Here is an 18,093-nt window from a genome sequence, read left to right as displayed (position 1 = left end):
ACAATGCCCAGAGTCCGGATCGATAATGACCCCAGACATCGGCCGTCTGCCGGTGCTTTGAGATGGGCCAGCTCTAGGCCGAGCGCCTTCCCCTGGGGACTGTTCCAATTCTGCACATACGGAAACTGAGGCTTGGCAGGACGAATCAGTTCTCACGACAGACGTCTGGCTAACTCCATGGCCAAAGCCTTGTCTACGCTGCTGCTCCACTGCCCGTGGTGGACGCCAGGCCCGTCACAGCCCTTGCCGATGGCAAAGCCTGGATTGGCCCCTCTGAAACATCCAGAGTTGACCTGTGAGCCATTAACGCCGAGGATGTTACCCTCCGCCAGGAGTCCAGACTGCAGTGGGCTTAGTCGTCGCAGAGATGGAAAATCAGGAGGAGAAACGTGATTATTGGCAGGTGTCAAATGGAACAGTCAGGCGTTCGGAGCGCCCCTGGGAGACCAAGCCGTGCTTCATAAACTTCCGCTCAGTGTCCCTGAGTGCTCCCGAGACAGCAGCCCTGTGTGAGCCCAGATGGTGGGGACGTGGACGCTGTGGGTGGGGATGCAGGTGCGGGTTTATCAGGGGGGACTCCCTGTAGTAGCGCGCACACACACACACTCACGCACACACATACACACTCACACACACTCGCACACACATACATGCTCACACACACACATACACACTCACACACACATACACACTCACACTCACTGATACACTCACACGCACACACATACATGCTTACACACACTCACACTCACATACACACACTCACACGCACACATGCACTCACACACACACTCACACGCACACACATACATGCTTACACACTCACACTCACATACACACACTCACACACACGCACACATACACACACACTCACGCACACACATACACGCTCACATACACACACACAGACACACACACACCTCTGCTCCATGGCGTCTCTGTCCCCTGTCCGGGGGCGTTGTCCTTCCATCTGCCTTGTCTCCACTCCCCTGGGATGCGGCTCCGGCTGCCGCTTGCGGTTCGCCGTATTCAGCATTGAATGCGTGGTGCCTAGGCCAGTGCTTGGTAAACATTTGTGGACTAAATGAATGAATGAGTGAATGAATGGAGAACGAGCAGGGCCTGGATCCCTGTCAGCTCCACACTGCCGTGCAAAGGCTTGACTGACTGAGGAAAAGACAACCATATTGATGTGGCAAATAGTTTGACGTGTACAATGAAGACAGACACCCTGGAAAACTAAAATTCACAGATGACTAATTGCCTACAAACAGAGAAAGAGGGGGTGAGTGTTGTGAATGGGCTCAGCCAGTCCCAATTAGCAGGGATTCAGGCCAAGCCCTCTGCGTGTCAGCGGCTGAAAGGCCGCCTGCCTCTGCCCAGCTGCCCCCTGGCCCTTTGTCCTCCGGAGATCGGGACCAGGATGCCATCGGCTCAAGGACCCGGGTGCACTGAGCCAGGACGGCGTTTCCATGTACAGTCCCAGGTGTCCCTCCCAGGCTCCTTCAAGGACACTTTCTCTCTGGGGCTGCATTCGGGGCCCGGTGTTTTTTTCCTGTCTTGGTGACACTCATCCACATCAGTTTTGGGGTATTTTGGGTTTTTTAGTTCTATTTGCTTAGAACTTATGAGCTATAATGACTTGACATTTTCTTGAGAAACTTAAATGCAGCAGCAGGAAAGTGACTTGATTTCAGCATCGGTAACAGAGAATCTTCTGGGGAAATTCCTGCCCATCGTAATCTCAGTCTTGCCGAGCAGGGCTTGAGGGAGTGAGAAGGTGGGGGACACCTGGTGGACACAGAACAAGGGTGGGTCCTCGTTCAGTGCTGGGGTGCAGCTCTGCCGTTAGAGAGACCAGTGTGCTGTCCTTTCCATGGCTTCGTGTCTGTAAGGGGACCAAGTGGCTGTGATGTGGGGCCGTCACTGAGAGGCCATGGGCTCATGGCAGCTCCTCACCACTGTGTCTCAAGTCCGAGGCAGACACTAAGGGCCCAGGGGGTTGTGTTGTCTTTCATGATTGCTGGTGGCCCAGGGTCTGTAATTGGTGGCCACTCCTTGAGCAATTTCTCGCTGTTGCTGAGCAGGTTCATGCTACGGAGTGCCCCCACTTTCTGATATGTCGCTCATTTTAAAGTGCTTTGCCCCGTTGGCTGTTGGTCCAGCTTTGCATGGCAGCCTCAGAGTGGCTGCTTGGCTGACCACGCTGTGCCGACGGTCTGACACTGCACGGTGGGGTCGTGGCAGAGCTCGAACTCAGAAAAACCTTGGGTGAATCTCTGCTGTTCCACCAGCCAGCGGTATGACTTGGGGAGCGTTACTTCACCTCTGCGTCCTGTTTCCTTTTGGTAAAACGGGAGCTTCTGTTTTTGTCTTTCCTGGGGGCCCTGTGAGGATTCCGTGAGACAGAAGAGCCTGGTGTGTTTGGAACACGTGCCAGCCCATCCCCCCTCTTCCCTTCCCTGCCCCCCTTTTTTACCCACCCCTCCCCACCCCTGGAGCACCAGCTTTCTTGACACTGGGGAGGTTGGAGTGAGATGGGGGTGGGCAGGACACTGGGGGAGGGGCCAGAGTCCCCTGCGCTCGTCACTGTCCTCTGCTTTTCTATCTCTCCCCCGTCTGTCTGTGTGGGTTTCTTGGCGCTTCTGTAACAAATGACCACAAACTGGGTGGCTTAAAACAACAGGGATGTGTTCTCCCACAGTGGTAGAGGTCAGAAGCCTCAAATCAAGGTGTCGGCGGGCAGGGCCCCACTCTCTCCGAAGGCTCCAAGTAATCCTTCTGCCTTTTCCAGCTTCTGGTGGCACCAGGTGTCCCTTCATGTCTGCCTCTGTCGTCACGTGGCCTCTTCCCGGTGTGTCTGGGTCAAGTCTCCCTCCACCTCTCTCTTGTAAAGACCTTTATCATTGGATTGAACCCTCAGTCCAGCTTGCTCTCCTCACCTTGACACCCTTCACCACATCTGCAAAGACCCTTTTTCCAAACGCGGTCACATTCACAGGCGCCAGGCGTGGGCACAGGTTTCAGGGGCGGGGCACAATTCACCCCACCTTGCTGTCCCTGTTGGGCAGCCACCGTGGGAGCTGAATCTGCCCAAGGTCGAGGAACAGCAGAGGGTGATGGCGAAGGTGAGGATGGACTCAGGCTGGCCTCTGGCAGGGTCGCTGGGTTTGCTTGTGAGTGAGGGGGTGGTGAGCCAGGCTTGACTGCCAGCACTTGGCAGAGCGACACTTGAGAGAACAGAGCTTTGATGAGTTTTGTTGTTCACAGGCTCACTAACCAGGTAATCATCATGATACAAAGTCACGGTGCTCCAAAAAGTTCATCTGATTGTGGATTTCTTTCTCTATTTTGCAAAATTAAAAATGCTTTACCAATCACATTATAAAAGCAGACCATGAAAGAAATAATATGTTCTCGTTTCTTTTCAGTTTTCAGGGCAAAGAGGAAAGAGGAAAAGTCACCCCTGAATTCCACCCCCTTGCCCCATACCTGTGGTTGACATGGTGGCCTGTTTCCTTACAGAATCTTTCTGGGCATGGAGGCGTGGGAGTCCCCCTAGTACTGACGGTCCAGCCCGCGTGCCAGGACCTGTCACCCTTAGCAGCCGCCGGGGCTGCCACGTATGGCGACCTCTGGCGTTGCTACCCTGTTCCGTGTTTTGGACACGAGGTTGTCTCCAGCTCTCACTGTAGCAGCAGGCCGTGGGAGCGCTCTCTCTAGGGTTGGCTGCTGAGCCTTTCATGCAGAGGGTCACTTTGCCACCGTCTTCCACACGACCTCAGCGTCAGCTTCCTTTTTTATTACTGTTAAGAGTCCCACCAAGCCTCCCTGCGTCCCTGTCTGAGAACGGGGCAGGCGCCCTCCTGGGGCGAGTCCTTGGTGCTGACCACGGTCTCCTCTTGTCTGCTCTGCCCGGTGTCCGGACACAGGCCATGTTCGAGCTGGTCACGTCTGAGGCCTCCTACTACAAGAGCCTGAGCCTGCTGGTGTCCCACTTCGTGGAGAACGAGCGGCTGAAGAAGATCCTGCACCCGTCCGAGGCGCACATCCTCTTCTCCAACGTCCTAGACGTCATGGCCGTCAGCGAGCGGTGAGCCCCTGCCCGGGTCCTGGGGGGCCTGGCTTCCCAACTCCTCTCGCCTGGGGCACGGCTGAAGGAGGTGGCGCGTGCTCGCCACGCGGGCTTCTCCACTTGGGTGGAATTTCCTATAATAAGGTGTAAACCCAGAGGCCCACCACCCCTCCCAGCAGGGTGGCCAGTCACGGCCCCCTGGACGTGATTGCAGGTCCCTTCCCGTCAGCATAAGTGCTCCGTGCCATCCGCTCGGTCAGGCAGGTGTGTAAGGCGGACTGTCCTGACCAGCAGGGGTGGCCGCATAAACTGTTTATCCTGACGTGGTGAAGCCCTGGCCTGGTGCGTGCAGGGCCCTGAGACCCTCTGAGGGCCGGCGCACAGCACAGCCCTACGCTAATGCTTCCTCTCTGCCAGTGGGATGGTGTTTGACACAGTGTGTGCAGGTGGTTATCAGAATTCGTTGATTCTTGCAAAGAAGGAGTGAACTCCAGTCACAGTGTCGGGATGAAAGATCATTTACCACGTTCACTGTCGGCCATGGGGTTTTGCAGTTAAAAGTGCCAAACTCAGCTTTTGGACCATCTGGTCCGACCCTGAGTGTTCAGATGTGAAATTGAGAGGTGGCAGAGCTGCTGGCTCTCTGTGGACCCCCCCAAACAGGACCGTCCCCCACACTGTCACCCCACCTTTCTATTTGCAGTGGGCTCGGGAGGGTGAGAGCGCCTGAGATAAGAGCAGCTGTGAGACCCCCGCCGGCCTCTGCCTCTTCATCCTCTCTAGAAGGAGGAGTGTCTTTTTATTTATTTATGTACTTATTTATATTTTGTTAGGAATAATTCCAAATTTGCAGAATAGAGACACCAGTATAGCGAGTGTAAGCATCAGCATCGAGGTTCAGCAAACCCCCATCTTCATTTCATTTCACCTGTAAACCCATCAGTGTGGATCTAAGAGAGAAGGTGTCTCTCTCTCTCTCAAAAATACTCCTAATGCTATTGCCACCTAAAAACCTGAACAATAATCGATGTGACCAAATCTGCCACCTGTGCTCGGATGTCATCCTGTCGTGTGTGTCGGTGGGTCCAAGTGGAAGCGGCTGGTGGAGGCAGGTCCTGAGTCTCCACCGCGGCATCCCTGACCCGGCCCTGGCCTCCTGCAGGTTCCTCCTGGAGCTGGAGCACCGGCTGGAAGAGAACATCGTCATCTCGGATGTGTGTGACATCGTGTACCACTACGCGGCCAACCACTTCTCCGTGTACATCACCTACGTCAGCAACCAGACCTACCAGGAGAGGACCTACAAGCAGTTGCTGTGAGTGTGTCAGGCTCGGGCCACTCCTGTCACATGGGCGCTGAGCTGCTCTCCTTGGACCTTTCACTTTACCAAGACAGTATCCAAGCCCGGCATGTCCCAGGGGCTCGGTGTCACTAGAGAAACGTTGAGCCCAAGATGGTCAGCCATGGTGCCCACTGCACCTCTGCCCAGAGCGGCCGTGCAGAGCTCTGTGAGGTTTAGAAAAGGGAGTTTGAGGCCGAGAGGACAACTCCAGGGCCAAGACGTCAGGAAAGTGATTTGAACTAGAGGCAAAGGCAGGGATGGGTGAAAGGATATCTTTTCGGTGATTACCCAGCAATACCCTTGAATTTCTTGCTAATCTGCCCATTTCATAAACTTTCTCGGAGTTTTGGTTGATGAGATAATTTTTCAGTCAACTTGCCTCTTTCGAATCCTTTGCCTTTCTGTGCTGGGCTTTATGACAGTGTAACCAGTGATGTGTTCCTACCTTGACTGGGGAGTTTCCAGAGCTTTCCGAACAGTGACATCTAATTGTTACATTTCACTGGGCCTTTCCATCGAACCGTGTCATCCTCTGTGGATGTTTTAAAGATTGAGTATTTGGGGGTTGGGTGTTTTACATTTGGGGTTGGAAATTGGGATTGGAGGGAATCCAGAAGCCAGTTCTGAGGACAAGCGTTGAGAAGACAGGTATCCATGAGACAGGAATCTAGATATCGCAGTGCCCAAGGGTACACTGGTGTGGCCCGTGAGTGCAGATGGTCTGGGCCCGAGGACAGGCAGTGCCATTGTCCCTGCTGCGTCTCGTCTCCGGTGGCAGTTCCAGGGAGCCCTCGTCAGCAGTGGACCCTCCCACTGTCTGCAGATGCCCCCCACCTGGCAGGAATAGCGCAGTTACCCCGGCAGTTGCCTCCAGCTGCTACTGCCTCTTCCTGTCATTCCGAGGGTTTACCTTGCCGCGGGTCCCTGCTGGGTAAATCATCGAACTGTGCGTCTGATTCATAGAGGCGGCCACACAAAGAATGCTTGCCCTCCCACACACAGCGTGTTTCGCTCAGTCTTCATAGGCCAGGCATGTGAGGCTACCATTGTCATTTGACCTGTACGGGAACAGTTTATTTTCCATAAAAAAAGAAATAAATGAATCAATGCGATTTTGGTGCCCGTGGGCTGTCTGGTTCCTACAAGGCAGTGAGTGGTGAGGAAGTGGCTCCGATGGACGCCTTCTGTGAGCCAGAGACTGACTCTTGTGTCTGTGTCCCCAGCCAGGAGAAGGCAGCCTTTCGAGAGCTGATCGCGCAGCTGGAGCAGGACCCCAAGTGCAAGGGGCTGCCCCTCTCCTCCTTCCTCATCCTGCCTTTCCAGAGGATCACGCGCCTCAAGCTGTTGGTCCAGGTACTGCCTCTCCCCCCATAGGCAGACGGGTTTATGTGTATTTCTGTGGCTGAAGGCCATTTCCTTGGGACATTCGGTTCCCTGCTGGCTTTCTAGAAAGACCATTTGTTCTGCAAATCCTAATTAAGCTCCTGCTGTGTGCCAAGCAGCGGTGGACTCAGCCCCTGCTCCTGGGGAACCACATTCGGGGTAGGGTGGGGAGGTGACAAACATAGACAACCAGGAAGTGGTCATGGCCGTGAAGACAAAGAAACAGGGGTAACATGATAGGGATGGACTGCCTGGTCACTGCCAGCTGGGGGGTCAGGAAGGCGTCTCAGATGAGTGACATTTAAGCTGAGACTTGGCGGCCAGGGAGGAGCCGTTCAGGTGACAGAACTGCTTGTGCAAAAGCCCTGGAGCCGCAAAGTTCGCAGACAGAGAGGCCAGAGGTGAGCTCAGGGAACATGATGGGAGGGAGTGTGGAGATGTGGGCAGGGCCAGTCGGGGCCACAGAAGACATTGGGCTCTATCCTCAGTGTGGCGGGGAGTCACCCAATCTAGTGGCATTTGTGAGAGCACACAGTGGCTGCCACGTGGGGAGCGATGGATGGGCAGGAGGGCAAGAGTGGAAATGGGAGAAAGGATAAGGAAGTGATTCGAGAAAGAAGGATGGCTTGGCTGGTGTTGGGGGTGGGGGGTCCCGGAGGGAAGCCAGCGCCTTGGGAGGACTTGCTCCTGTGGGATAAGAGGGAGAAGAAGGATCTTGGATTTTGAGCGTGGGTGATGGTGCCGCTCCCCGAGGTGGGGAGGCAGTGTGGGGAGCAGTCTGCGTCGGTGTTGAACTGGCTGAGGTTGGGATGACTTTGAGCAGTTGAACATCCAAGTTTAGGGTCAAAGGGAAAAGTTGGGACAGGGTGGCATTTAATAGAAGAGACCGCCAAGAAAGGAGAGACATGGGTCTGGAGACCCAGTCCTGGGACACACCGTGCCCCAGAAGGAACAGGGATGCAGCAGGAGGAAGAGCAAGAGAGCCAGAGCCTGGGAGGCCTGGAGAGGGTGAGTCTCCTGAAAGGGGGTCTCCAAGGAGTCAGGCTCCCGGCAAGACGGCTGGAGACCCCTGTGCCCGCTGCGTGCTGGTGTGCACAGGGAAACCACTGGCTTCTGGCAGATGAAGTGGGTGGTGTGGATCTGGCCACAGCTGGGGGGTGCGGGTGGGGAGAAAACAAGCTGAGATGGTGACCTGTAAGCCACAGTGAGGGGCGGTCAGAGGTCAGACCAAAGGCCACGGCTACTAGCTCCACAGGAGAAGGGAATCAAAGAGGAGAGGTGGAGCCCGGGGAGGAAGGGCTCAGAGGCTGGAAACCAAAGAAACCTGAGTCACAGCAGCAGTGCCCGGGGAGCGGGCGATAACGCTTCCAGAGAACAGTGAGGACAGACCCACGTCAGGACACTGCGGAGGGAAGGAGTGTGTCTGGATGTTTTTAACTTGGAAAAACTGAGCAGAAGACGGTAGCATTTCCTAATTAGGAAGAGAAAAAAAAATTAAGAAATTTTATGGGAAAGAACATATATATATAAAACCTTAACTTTTATACCATGAAAGCCAACAAAACCAAGCTCAAGACTTACGTTAGCGTTGTCTTGAGGACGACGGTGGAATGGAGGTGGAGCGGGGTGTCAGAGAAGCGTGTTTCAGGGGTGCGGGGGGTGGGGGGTGCGTTCCAGGCAGAACCGCCAGTCACTACAGAAGGCAGGGTATGGAGCACGAGCATATAGAAAGGAGTGCGAAGGGCATGTGCACCGGGCCGTCCTGTTTGAGGCCACGAGCAGGAACTGGTCAGATGGGAGTGTTATTCCGATGAGAAAAGGTGGAGCCTGAACCATGCTGATTTGGGAGTAGGGGGACCATTAATGATAGGGTTTGGTGGCCTCATGTTGGTGAAGGGGGGGAGGAGGCATCTGGGAGGACAGGTCTCTGGCTTGGCTGCCAGCAGAGGCTGGGCAGGTAACCACACAGAGGCAGCCGGGGACGTGCCGCTGAGAGACATCAGAGTTGGCGGTGATCCAGGTCTGGTCGCGCTCAGGGGAGAGGCCGAGCATTGTGTGAAGAGGGAAAAGACATGCCCATCCAGCTGTCTGAGGTGGCTGGGTGGTCAGCAGCGGTGTTCGGGCAGCCGTCGCGTGGGGCAGCTCAGACGCACCCAGACCTCCTTAGCGGACAAGAGCAGATCCAAAAATCTGGGCACGGCGAGGACTGGGAGACAGAAATTATGCAGTTTGGAGAGCAACACAAGAAATTGTCATTTAGAAGTGAAGGCAACGTGAGCATTGTTTTTGATAATTCAAGAAAATACAACAATTAGAAAAAAGATACTTGATCAATAAGACCAGTTAGTAAGGCCTTGGGTTTAATGGTGACTGGGCTTAGATGACAATCCCAGAGGAGAGGACAGGGAGCCTGGGCTACCTGCAGTGAGCCCCCTGTGAGGACAGGGCTGGCGCAGCATGACGGTCCCTACCGCTGGACCTGCCCCTCCGCCAGCGCGGGTCGCCTCCTTTGCTCTGACCTTTGCTGTCCCTGGCAAGGCCCTCGGTTAATCCTCACAGCAGACTGCCGTGTGGTTACCAGTTTAGAGCCAGGCAAAGCTTGGGTCAGGATGCTTGACCCTCAGCCCAGCTGAGCCTGTCCTTCTGCCTCCGTTGTCACCTGGTTGGGCTCTTTGTAGTGGCTGTCGCAGCTAAACGAGGCTGTTTGGACCAGTGCAGCAGGGAGGTTGCTTTGCAGGGGGCGGGCCGGGGAGGCAGGGCCTGTGAAAGTTCATGCAGACTTTCTTTGTGCTCAGAACATCCTGAAGAGAGTGGAGGAAAGGTCTGAGCATGAATGCACCGCCTTGGACGCCCACAAAGAGCTGGAACTGGTGAGTGGGCTTCCTCTGCCTGCATTTCCCAATAAATTGTTCCCTCATCTGGACGCACCTTCCCAGCCCTGCTCCCTCGCTTGTCAGTGTGTCTTTGGAAAACGCAAATGCAGCTTAACATTTGCTGTTGCGACCCAGAGACGCCAGTGGGGCTGACCACCAGGTTAGGTGTGGCCCCAGCACAGCGGCATGTCTTCCTTCTCCACCCCAACTGTGGATGTGACCCTGAGGGGACGAGGCAGTGGCGGGGCAGTCTTTACCCACCTCGACTTCTGCTGCCCGCCATCGGCCCGGTCTCTCATCAGCTGCCTGCACGTCGGGAGCCCACGCTTGTCCTTGTCTTTTTCCAGTGCATCCCCGCCTGTCTCTCTCGCAGAGGCTGGTCTGGCTCTCGAGCCCTGATGTAGCTCAGCCCCAAGCGCCTGCCTCCACACCTCTCCCCATCCCTCAGGCTATGTTTCCCATGTCTGCAACAGGACTCACTGGCCCTGCCAAGCCCAGGGCTTTTCCTGCCCAAGAGTAGAGAGACCACCTCTGCTCCTGATCCTCAGAGAGAAGCGGTTCTCCCGGCAGTTGCAGAGTAGTTGTGTGGGAGGGGTCAGTAAACGGTATCCATTCACGCGTGCTCAGCTAACGTGGATCCTTCTTGTCTTAAAGTGCTGACTCGTGTTTGGCTCCTGGTGTCAGCTGAAGCTGCGAGCCAGTTCTTGGCAGCTGTGCAGGGACCGCTCTGCCATGCTACTGACCCCGCAGTGGACGAGAGAGTGGGTGTTGGGAAGTCCTCGCCACTTCTTGCACCAGTGGCAATAGCTTAGTGAAATTCTAGCCTCAGTGGGCTTCTGATGCTGGTTCTAAGCCACGTTGAGCCACAAGGACTTCTAATGCAGCTATTGCACCCCAGGTCTTCTCCTTGTGTCCCTTACTCACACCGGTTGGCCACCAAAATCCTCTGGCATTTGCACCCGTTGACTATTGGGGAAAACAATGGACTCCTCCCAGCCTAGGGGGGAAAGGGTGGAGCCTCGAGCAGGCTGGTCAGGGAGGGACCATGACCTGTGAGTCAGGCAGCGTCTTTTGGGGCCTCTGCTCAGCCCTAGGACTTACATGGGATGGGAGTTCCATGGATGGGAGTTCATTCTGGCCCCCACCGGGCAGCTGGCCACACTGGGTCACAGAAGGTGAGTCCGGTGACCACCAAGGCCTGTGAAAGGCCTACGTGCCCCAAGGGTCTCCCTGCAGTGAGCAAGCATTTTCTATTTCTTATTTTCTGCTGTCATCTCTCTTCCTTGTGATGAAAGGTATACTCCTATTTCTCACAGACTCCTTTTTTTTTAAAGTTTTTTTTTCTAATTTATAAAGAAATTGACGCTCAATACAAAAAAATCTGAACGTGCTCAGAAGTACAGAGAAGATGGCAGCAATCCCACGGGTGACCCCACCGCCTGCTGGCATAATGGTGCCCTGCAGACCTCTCTCCACTCACCGGCACACACCATTGTCTTCTCTGCAAAAACGGCTTTACTCTCCATTTTAGGGCATGTGAAGTTATTGCAATTTTTAATGGTTTCAGAGCACTCGCTTGTACGGATAGGGTAGCGCCAGGAAATCCCGGTTGATGGACACGTAGGTCGGTGCCAGTTTTTCTCATTCTGAACAGCACTGCGGGGAACACCCTAGTCCACACAGCTTTGGGCACCGTCCTCGTTCACAAACACCGAGTGCCTGCTGGGTGCCAGGCTCTGTTCCAGACACCCGTGATCCAGGGTGGAATACTGTCCTCAGAAGTCCCGGGAAAGGCGGTTTTATTAGGCGTCTTGGTACTTGGGTTGCGTCCCAGGAAGGTGAGGGACCTGTACTCTCCTGCAGTGTGTGATAGGGGTGTCCCCACACCTCGCCAACCTGGCGCCTTGTCGGCCTGTCTGTCTTCTCCAGTCTGACAGATGAGAAAGGACATCTCATTGTTGAAGTTTGCTTTCTGGGTGATGTGAGGGGTCGGGCCTCAGTTTACACGTGGTCTGGGGTTTACTTCCTACCAAGGACAAGGCACTACCTTCTCCACCAGAACCGAGAGCCATAACTAACAGCCTGACAGGTTTTCCCGCTATGCCTTTGTTCCAGAAGATGCTAGAGCAAGGAGCGCCAGCCCGATGGAGACTGGACGGTCAGTCTCAGCTGTGGGAACAATGTCTGGTCACGGTGGTTGTTCAGCTCTCTGGGACCTGCGTGGGCAGAAGGAAGTGGCTGGGGACAGCTGGCTACAGGTGGCCTGATGTGTCCTCGTTCTTGTCCCAGGTGGTAAAAGCATGCAACGAGGGCGTCAGGAAAATGAGCCGCACGGAGCAGATGATCAGCATCCAGAAGAAGATGGAGTTTAAGATCAAGGTAAGCGTGCACCCATCTGCGTGTGTCCAACCCAGCCCGGTTTCCTGGAGCGTTGCTCACTGGCCGGGCTCCCTGAATGGCCACCCTGGGGTCTCAGAGCAGGGTCACCTCCCCGAGGCCTTCCCTGACCCCTGGCTGGAGGGCCCCTGTGTGTTCCCCAGTCACCAGGCTATCACACTGGCCTAGACTGTCTTCTGGGAGAAGGTGGGCAGGGACCGCACAGCCATCGGCTCATTATTGGCTGTGTGTTTACAGTGAAGTACGTGACAGGGACCAGCCCAGGGAGTCTTAAAGCTGGGAGATTTGAAGTTACCAACCTGCTCCCCCAACTTTGTGTAGAGCTTCAGGCATTAGTGAGCTGAGGGCCGGAGGAGCGGGGTTTCTGGTGACAGGCACATGAGCCTACAGTGCCCACCGAGGGTCTCTGAGGTCTTGTTGGGTGTGGGAGCTGAGCCCCAGTCGAGGATGCAGACGTGGCCTTCGGGGCCCCCCACAGAGCTCCCCTTGCCGGCTGACTGCCAGGCACCGGAAGCCTACCCCTGAGCCACACAGCAGGACCTCACACAGCCCAGTTCTCACCTCTCCTCCATGAACTTGGCCTCTCCTCTGATTCTGCATCGCACCGGCTGAGCCTGGTGGAGGGGCGATGACACACGCACAGGTGCCCACACATACATGCACTCACACATGTGTACAGATGCAGTACACGTAGACAAGCACACGCAAATACATATGCAACAGATAATATGTGACTGCACACACAGGCTCAAACACATACAGAACCACATGCACGCGCTGTCCTCCCATGGCCTGGGCCCCACCCTTCCTCCCAGAATAGCCCCCGCTTGCTGATACTCACAGTAATTGCTCCAGTGAGGGCACCGGGGAGCCTCGGGGAGGCGCGGGGGCACTGCTGTCCTGACACTGCCCCCTTGCAGTCGGTGCCCATCATCTCCCACTCCCGCTGGCTGCTGAAGCAGGGGGGGCTGCAGCAGATGTCAGGCCCCAAGACGTCCCGAACCCTGCGGACCAAGAAGCTCTTCCAGGAAATTTACCTCTTCCTCTTCAACGACCTGCTGGTGATCTGCCGGCAGGTCCCTGGGTGAGCTGGCCGGGCACTGCCTGGCGCTCTGGGGGTGACCGTGCTGCAGGGGGCACAGTGTGGGCAGGGCGGGGTTCGCCGTGGCCTGGGGGAGGCCAGCCACATGGCCGGATGGAGCCCAGGCTTTGACTCAGGTTTAAGTTCAGCTCCTCTCTTCTCTAGCCTTGGGCCTTTGGGCAAGTTTATTTAAACCCCCTGGCCTCAGTTTCCCCTCCTGTCAAGTGGGTTTTACTCCTAGGGATATGGAGAGGCCAGCTCAGCGTCTGACACGCAGTGAGAGCTCAGCAGGGCAGCTGCTGTGGTCAGTGCTGACCCCTGGTCTGCCATCCACAACATGGGAAGGGGCGGCTTGGGGTGAGGGGGACAGGCATTCGGGGGGGGCCTTCTGGAAGGAGGTGAGGAGTGGCAGTGGCGGGGCTGGCCCTGCTGGCTGGCCAGGGTGAGGGCTTTGCTGGGACCCCCCAGGCCTCCTCAAGACCGACATGCCTACCCTGCCATCCTCGGTCCCCAGAGACAAGTACCAGGTGTTTGACTCGGCCCCACGGGGCCTGCTCCGCGTAGAGGAACTGGAGGACCAGGGCCAGACGCTGGCCAACGTGTTCATTCTGCGGCTGCTGGAGAACTCCGACGACCGGGAGGCCACCTACATGCTGAAGGCGTCGTCTCAGTGAGTGCCCAGTGCCACCCCACCCACCCCTCCGTGTCACCTTCCCAGGTGGAACAAGGCTCCAGGCTCAGTGCGCAGGCCGCCTGGTTCCCGTGCTTCCCCACAGGGCTTCTGTCTGGGGTTAGTGTCAGGTTTTGGGGCCATTGTGTGTGGGGGTTGGGGTGGGAGGCTGCACGTTGCCTGGTGTGTGGGTGAACGTGTGTGTCCCTCGGGGCCTCAGACTCTGGGTGGGCCCTCTGTTTGGATGAGATGTTATAGGAACCTTGTACTAGGCTGACCAGTGAACAACCATCGTCTATCTGGTCACCTCTCTGAGCAGCCAGGCCACCTGCCCTGCAGCCCCAAGGTTCTGAGAGGGACAGCCAAGATCAGTGTGGGGAGACGCCCTGTGTGGTGGTGCCCAGCCCCCCTCCGTCCCCCAGACGGCCCATCTCGGGTCAGTTCCCCCCTCCTGGGGCAGGAATGAAGTGACACTTCCGACAGACTATGGCTTCAGGGCAGCTGGCTGCTGAGCGCTCTTTTGTGGGTTAACTTTGAGGTGTTGTGGAGCACTCACTTCACCACCTGGTTTTTTAAAGGGCACAGGGGAGATTCTGTAGGGCTCCCGAGCCTCTCTGCTGGCTGCTGGGCACCCTCTGAGCTGCCCACCATGCCTCATGTGCTCTGTGGTTGGGGCTTTTGTCCCCTCCTCTGTCCCAGGAGTGAGATGAAGCGCTGGATGACCTCGCTGGCCCCCAACCGGAGAACCAAGTTTGTTTCCTTCACATCCCGGCTGCTGGGTAAGTGTTCCTCTGGGACAAGGCCGTCTCTGGGCAGGGCAGGCTCTGTGGCATCAGCCGCAAGTGCCCTCTGCACTCCTCCCAAAAGGGCCACGCTTCCCAAGCCCATCATTCTAGAGGCCCAGGTGGCCTCGGGGTGCCCGCTTCAGCTGCAAGCTTAGTGCCCCATGGAGGACGTCAGTGTGCTGAGTTCTGCAAACATTTGAATGGTTAGCAAAGGAACAAGTCCCTGTGTCTTAAGTGATAGGTGCTGCAATGAAACCACGAGGAATCTGGGCCCAGAAGGTGAATGCCAGTGTTCTTTGGGGTTGCCAGTTGTCTGAAAACCTTACAAAATATAAAAGGGTGCACGTTGGCTGCCTGAGGGAAGCTGCCATCGTGACAGTACTCACCAAGTCCCGAGCACCCCACATTTGCTCCCAGGGCCTCGTCCCAGGGCCAAGAGGTTCCTTCTGAAGCCCCACACATGGCCTGTTTACTCTTTTATCCACGTATTGTTTTCTCCGAGCACCCAGCTATTTGAATCTCATTTTCTTGGAGCCAGGCCCCTCCCCCTGTCAAAGGACCCCTTTTCAGTTGCTGTGGGACAGGCCAACAACCCTGCTAACTGCCTGGCGGTGTCCAGGGTTTGCTGGGTGGGGGCAGGGCGGTGACACGGTGATGAGGGTGTGCCACCTCCCTCCCCTCCCTTCAGACTGCCCCCAGGTCCAGTGCGTGCACCCGTACGTGGCCCAGCAGCCCGATGAGCTGACGCTGGAGCTGGCAGACATTCTGAACATCCTGGAAAAGACGGAAGACGGTGAGGCGGGAGTTGGGAGCGTCTCCCCCTCATGCCCCCCGGGACTCTGCACCCGGCCCCACACCAGCCTGTGGATGAGGTGGGGCGTCTCAGCCCCCCATCGAGGTGAAGCAGCTGGCAGAGATGGCTGATGGGCCGGGGAGCCCAGGCCCTGGCACGTCTCTGCTCCCCTACGCCGTTCTGCCTATCCTGGCCTCCCTGGCTTTCCCTCAAAGCAGAGGGCGCTTCTCCTAGCACCTCTGCTCTCCTCCCCGAGCCTGAGCCCCGCCTCCCGCTTAGCACCAAGCCCAGCCCAAGAGCCGCAGGCTGGTTCCATGCCTTCCCCTGACAGCCCTGGCCTTGGCCCACCCATCACAGAGGTAGGAGGAGTCAGGAACACCTTCACCTCGACCCTAGACCCTGCATTTGCAACAGGCTTCCAGTCGGAGCCCCGTGTGGCCCAAGAAGCCCCCCACACCCCCAGCTCCCACCCACCCATGCCCATGACGTCAGTGCCAAACAAGCAGGTTCACGCCCCTCCTTTGGAACATTGATCCCTTATTTCTACATCAGTTGCTCCTCAGAATCCCCAAATCTGCACAGAGGTCTCCCCATCCCCCAGTCCCTCCTCCCCTTTGAGGTCCTGGCTGGAAGGCCTCAGGCTGGTGACCTCCAGGGAAGGCCATTTCTGCTGGTCCCAAATCCCAGGGGCTCACCCAGCATTGGAAGAACAGTGCCTCTTGCCACCAGCCTCCCCTCCCACCCACAGAATACAAACAACCTGTCATGCCCCCCAGCGCACCCCCCGCGTGGCCAGCAGAGGGCCTGCCCCAGCCCTTCACACCCCAGGTCTTTGCCCTGTGCTGGGACCTGCCCAGAGACCCGCAGCTGCAGGGTGATCTCGGGGGGAGGGAAAGAGTGCCGGGGCATCTGCTGGTGTCGGCCAGTTCATGGCGGCTTACCTCAGCTGACCACCTAGTCCTTCAGAGGCTGAGGCTCAGACAGGGGTGCTCAACAAGAGGGAGACAGTGGCATGCTAGTCCGGGTAACCACCAGTCAGCCACCACCCCCACTGGCCCCTTGGATACCTCTTGCTTTGGGGGGCGGCCCTTGGGGTCTCCTAGTCTCCTAGGATTGCTGAAGGCTCAGGCATAGTTTCCAACGTCAATCCATGTGGGACACACCGTGGCACAGAATGTGACTGGTTCCATTTCAGCCACATGTACACACACTGCTCCCTAAGGTGGTTTCAGGGTGGTACCTCCCCAGCATATGGAGGGCAGACCCAATCGGAGGGTCTCCAGCAGGGGGTTGCAGAGCGGATGGCTCTGGAAAGGCCCACTGGACTCCTGCGTCTCCTCCCATGCTCCCTGCACAGATGGGCGCCTGACCAGGAGGAAGGCTCACTGGAGTTCCTGTGGGATCTCCTGACCACCCCCCCATCCTCTCCCTGTGCAGGGTGGATCTTTGGTGAGCGTCTGCACGACCAAGAGAGAGGCTGGTTCCCCAGCAACATGACCGAGGAAATCTTGAATCCCAAGATCCGGTCCCAGAACCTCAAGGAATGTTTCCGTGTCCACAAAATGGATGACCCTCAGCGCAGCCAGAATAAGGACCGCAGGAAGTTGGGCAGCCGAAATCGGCAATGACCCCCAGCTCCCAGCCTGGTGGAGGGATGTGGGCAGGTGGGAGCAGGGCCTGGCAGGCAAACCCACGGACAGTGGAGGGCCGCGGGGGGAAGGTGACCTTGTGCAGGAGTCACCCCCACCCCTCATCCCTTCCACGTGTTGAGTGCTCATGTGTCTTAGCCCCTCACTCACAAACTGGAAAAAGGGTGCCCACGTCTTTCTTCTGATGCACTTGTAAATGGGAAAGTGTATTTTAAACAGTATTATACCACCTCTCCCTCTTATCTCTTAGAGGGGGTGGAAGGGGATTGGCATGCTCCAGGGGCCTTCCCAGGCCCTGGAAGCCCCGGACCCAGGGTGTCCCTGGCCGAGGGCAGGTGCGAAGGTGGTGATTGTCATGACCCCCTGCACGTGTCCTTCTCTAACCTGGAAGCCATTAGAATCCGCCAGGTGTGCGGATGGACTGCCTTTGCCCCATGAGCTTGAAGAGCAGCCCTTGGTCTCTAATTCACAAGACTGAGAGGCCAGCTGTCTCTGTTCACCTCCGCCAGCTTCTGGCTGCACGGCCAGGCCCTGCCTCATGGCAGGCCTACCAGAGCTTGGCCGAGGGCCCATGCTGCCTCTGGGTCCCTGATGGGCTAGATGTAACTTGTGTCTTCTGGTCCCTTAAGGACCCCAGGTGTCGTAAGGAATGAATCGGTCACTGCATCCTGTATTGGTTATGGTTCCAAGAAAAGCAAGTATCATTTTTGACTGCATTAAAAGAAGCATCATGTGTAAAATAAAGGAGGTGAAGTTCTACTCTTTATTGCCTTGCGACACACAGGACTGAGGTTTTGGTTCTGGGCAGACAGAGAGGAACCCCCTTCAAGGTCAGTGGAAAAGGTATATCCTGAAAGAAGGGCTGAGGAGACCTCTAGTGGAGGAGGGAACAGCCAGAGTCGGGGCCTCAGGATGGAAGTAGATTTGGACCTCTGCCTGTTCAAGGAGTCCAGAAACAGAAAAGGCTGTTTTAGGGAGTTAGGGACGCCCTTCTGCTACAGTGGAAGTGAGAACACAGGTTTGGAAGACCACAGTGGGACAGGTA

General features: G+C 56.6%; 1 protein-coding gene across 2 annotated transcripts in view; it reads left to right on the top strand.

The window, feature by feature from the left end:
- The window catches only part of NGEF (neuronal guanine nucleotide exchange factor), a 99,232-nt gene extending 81,440 nt beyond the window's left edge, over positions 1–17,792 (top strand). For both annotated transcript variants that reach the window (XM_019739778.3, XM_019739780.3), the window contains 10 exons: positions 3,933–4,093; positions 5,238–5,390; positions 6,641–6,770; positions 9,596–9,670; positions 11,963–12,052; positions 12,991–13,154; positions 13,666–13,821; positions 14,521–14,600; positions 15,295–15,399; positions 16,837–17,792. In XM_019739778.3, coding sequence (XP_019595337.2) covers positions 3,933–4,093; positions 5,238–5,390; positions 6,641–6,770; positions 9,596–9,670; positions 11,963–12,052; positions 12,991–13,154; positions 13,666–13,821; positions 14,521–14,600; positions 15,295–15,399; positions 16,837–17,027 — 1,305 coding nt within the window. In that variant the 3' untranslated portion in view covers positions 17,028–17,792. The remainder of the gene's footprint in view (positions 1–3,932; positions 4,094–5,237; positions 5,391–6,640; positions 6,771–9,595; positions 9,671–11,962; positions 12,053–12,990; positions 13,155–13,665; positions 13,822–14,520; positions 14,601–15,294; positions 15,400–16,836) is intronic.
- Positions 17,793–18,093: the final 301 nt, after the last annotated feature.

This window comes from Rhinolophus sinicus, chromosome 17, assembly GCF_057876585.1.
Source record: "Rhinolophus sinicus isolate RSI-liver-muscle chromosome 17, RSI-T2T, whole genome shotgun sequence".
NCBI classification, from domain to species: domain Eukaryota; kingdom Metazoa; phylum Chordata; class Mammalia; order Chiroptera; family Rhinolophidae; genus Rhinolophus; species Rhinolophus sinicus.
Note: the sequence above shows the minus strand (reverse complement) of the source record. Positions and strands in the feature narration are given on the sequence as shown.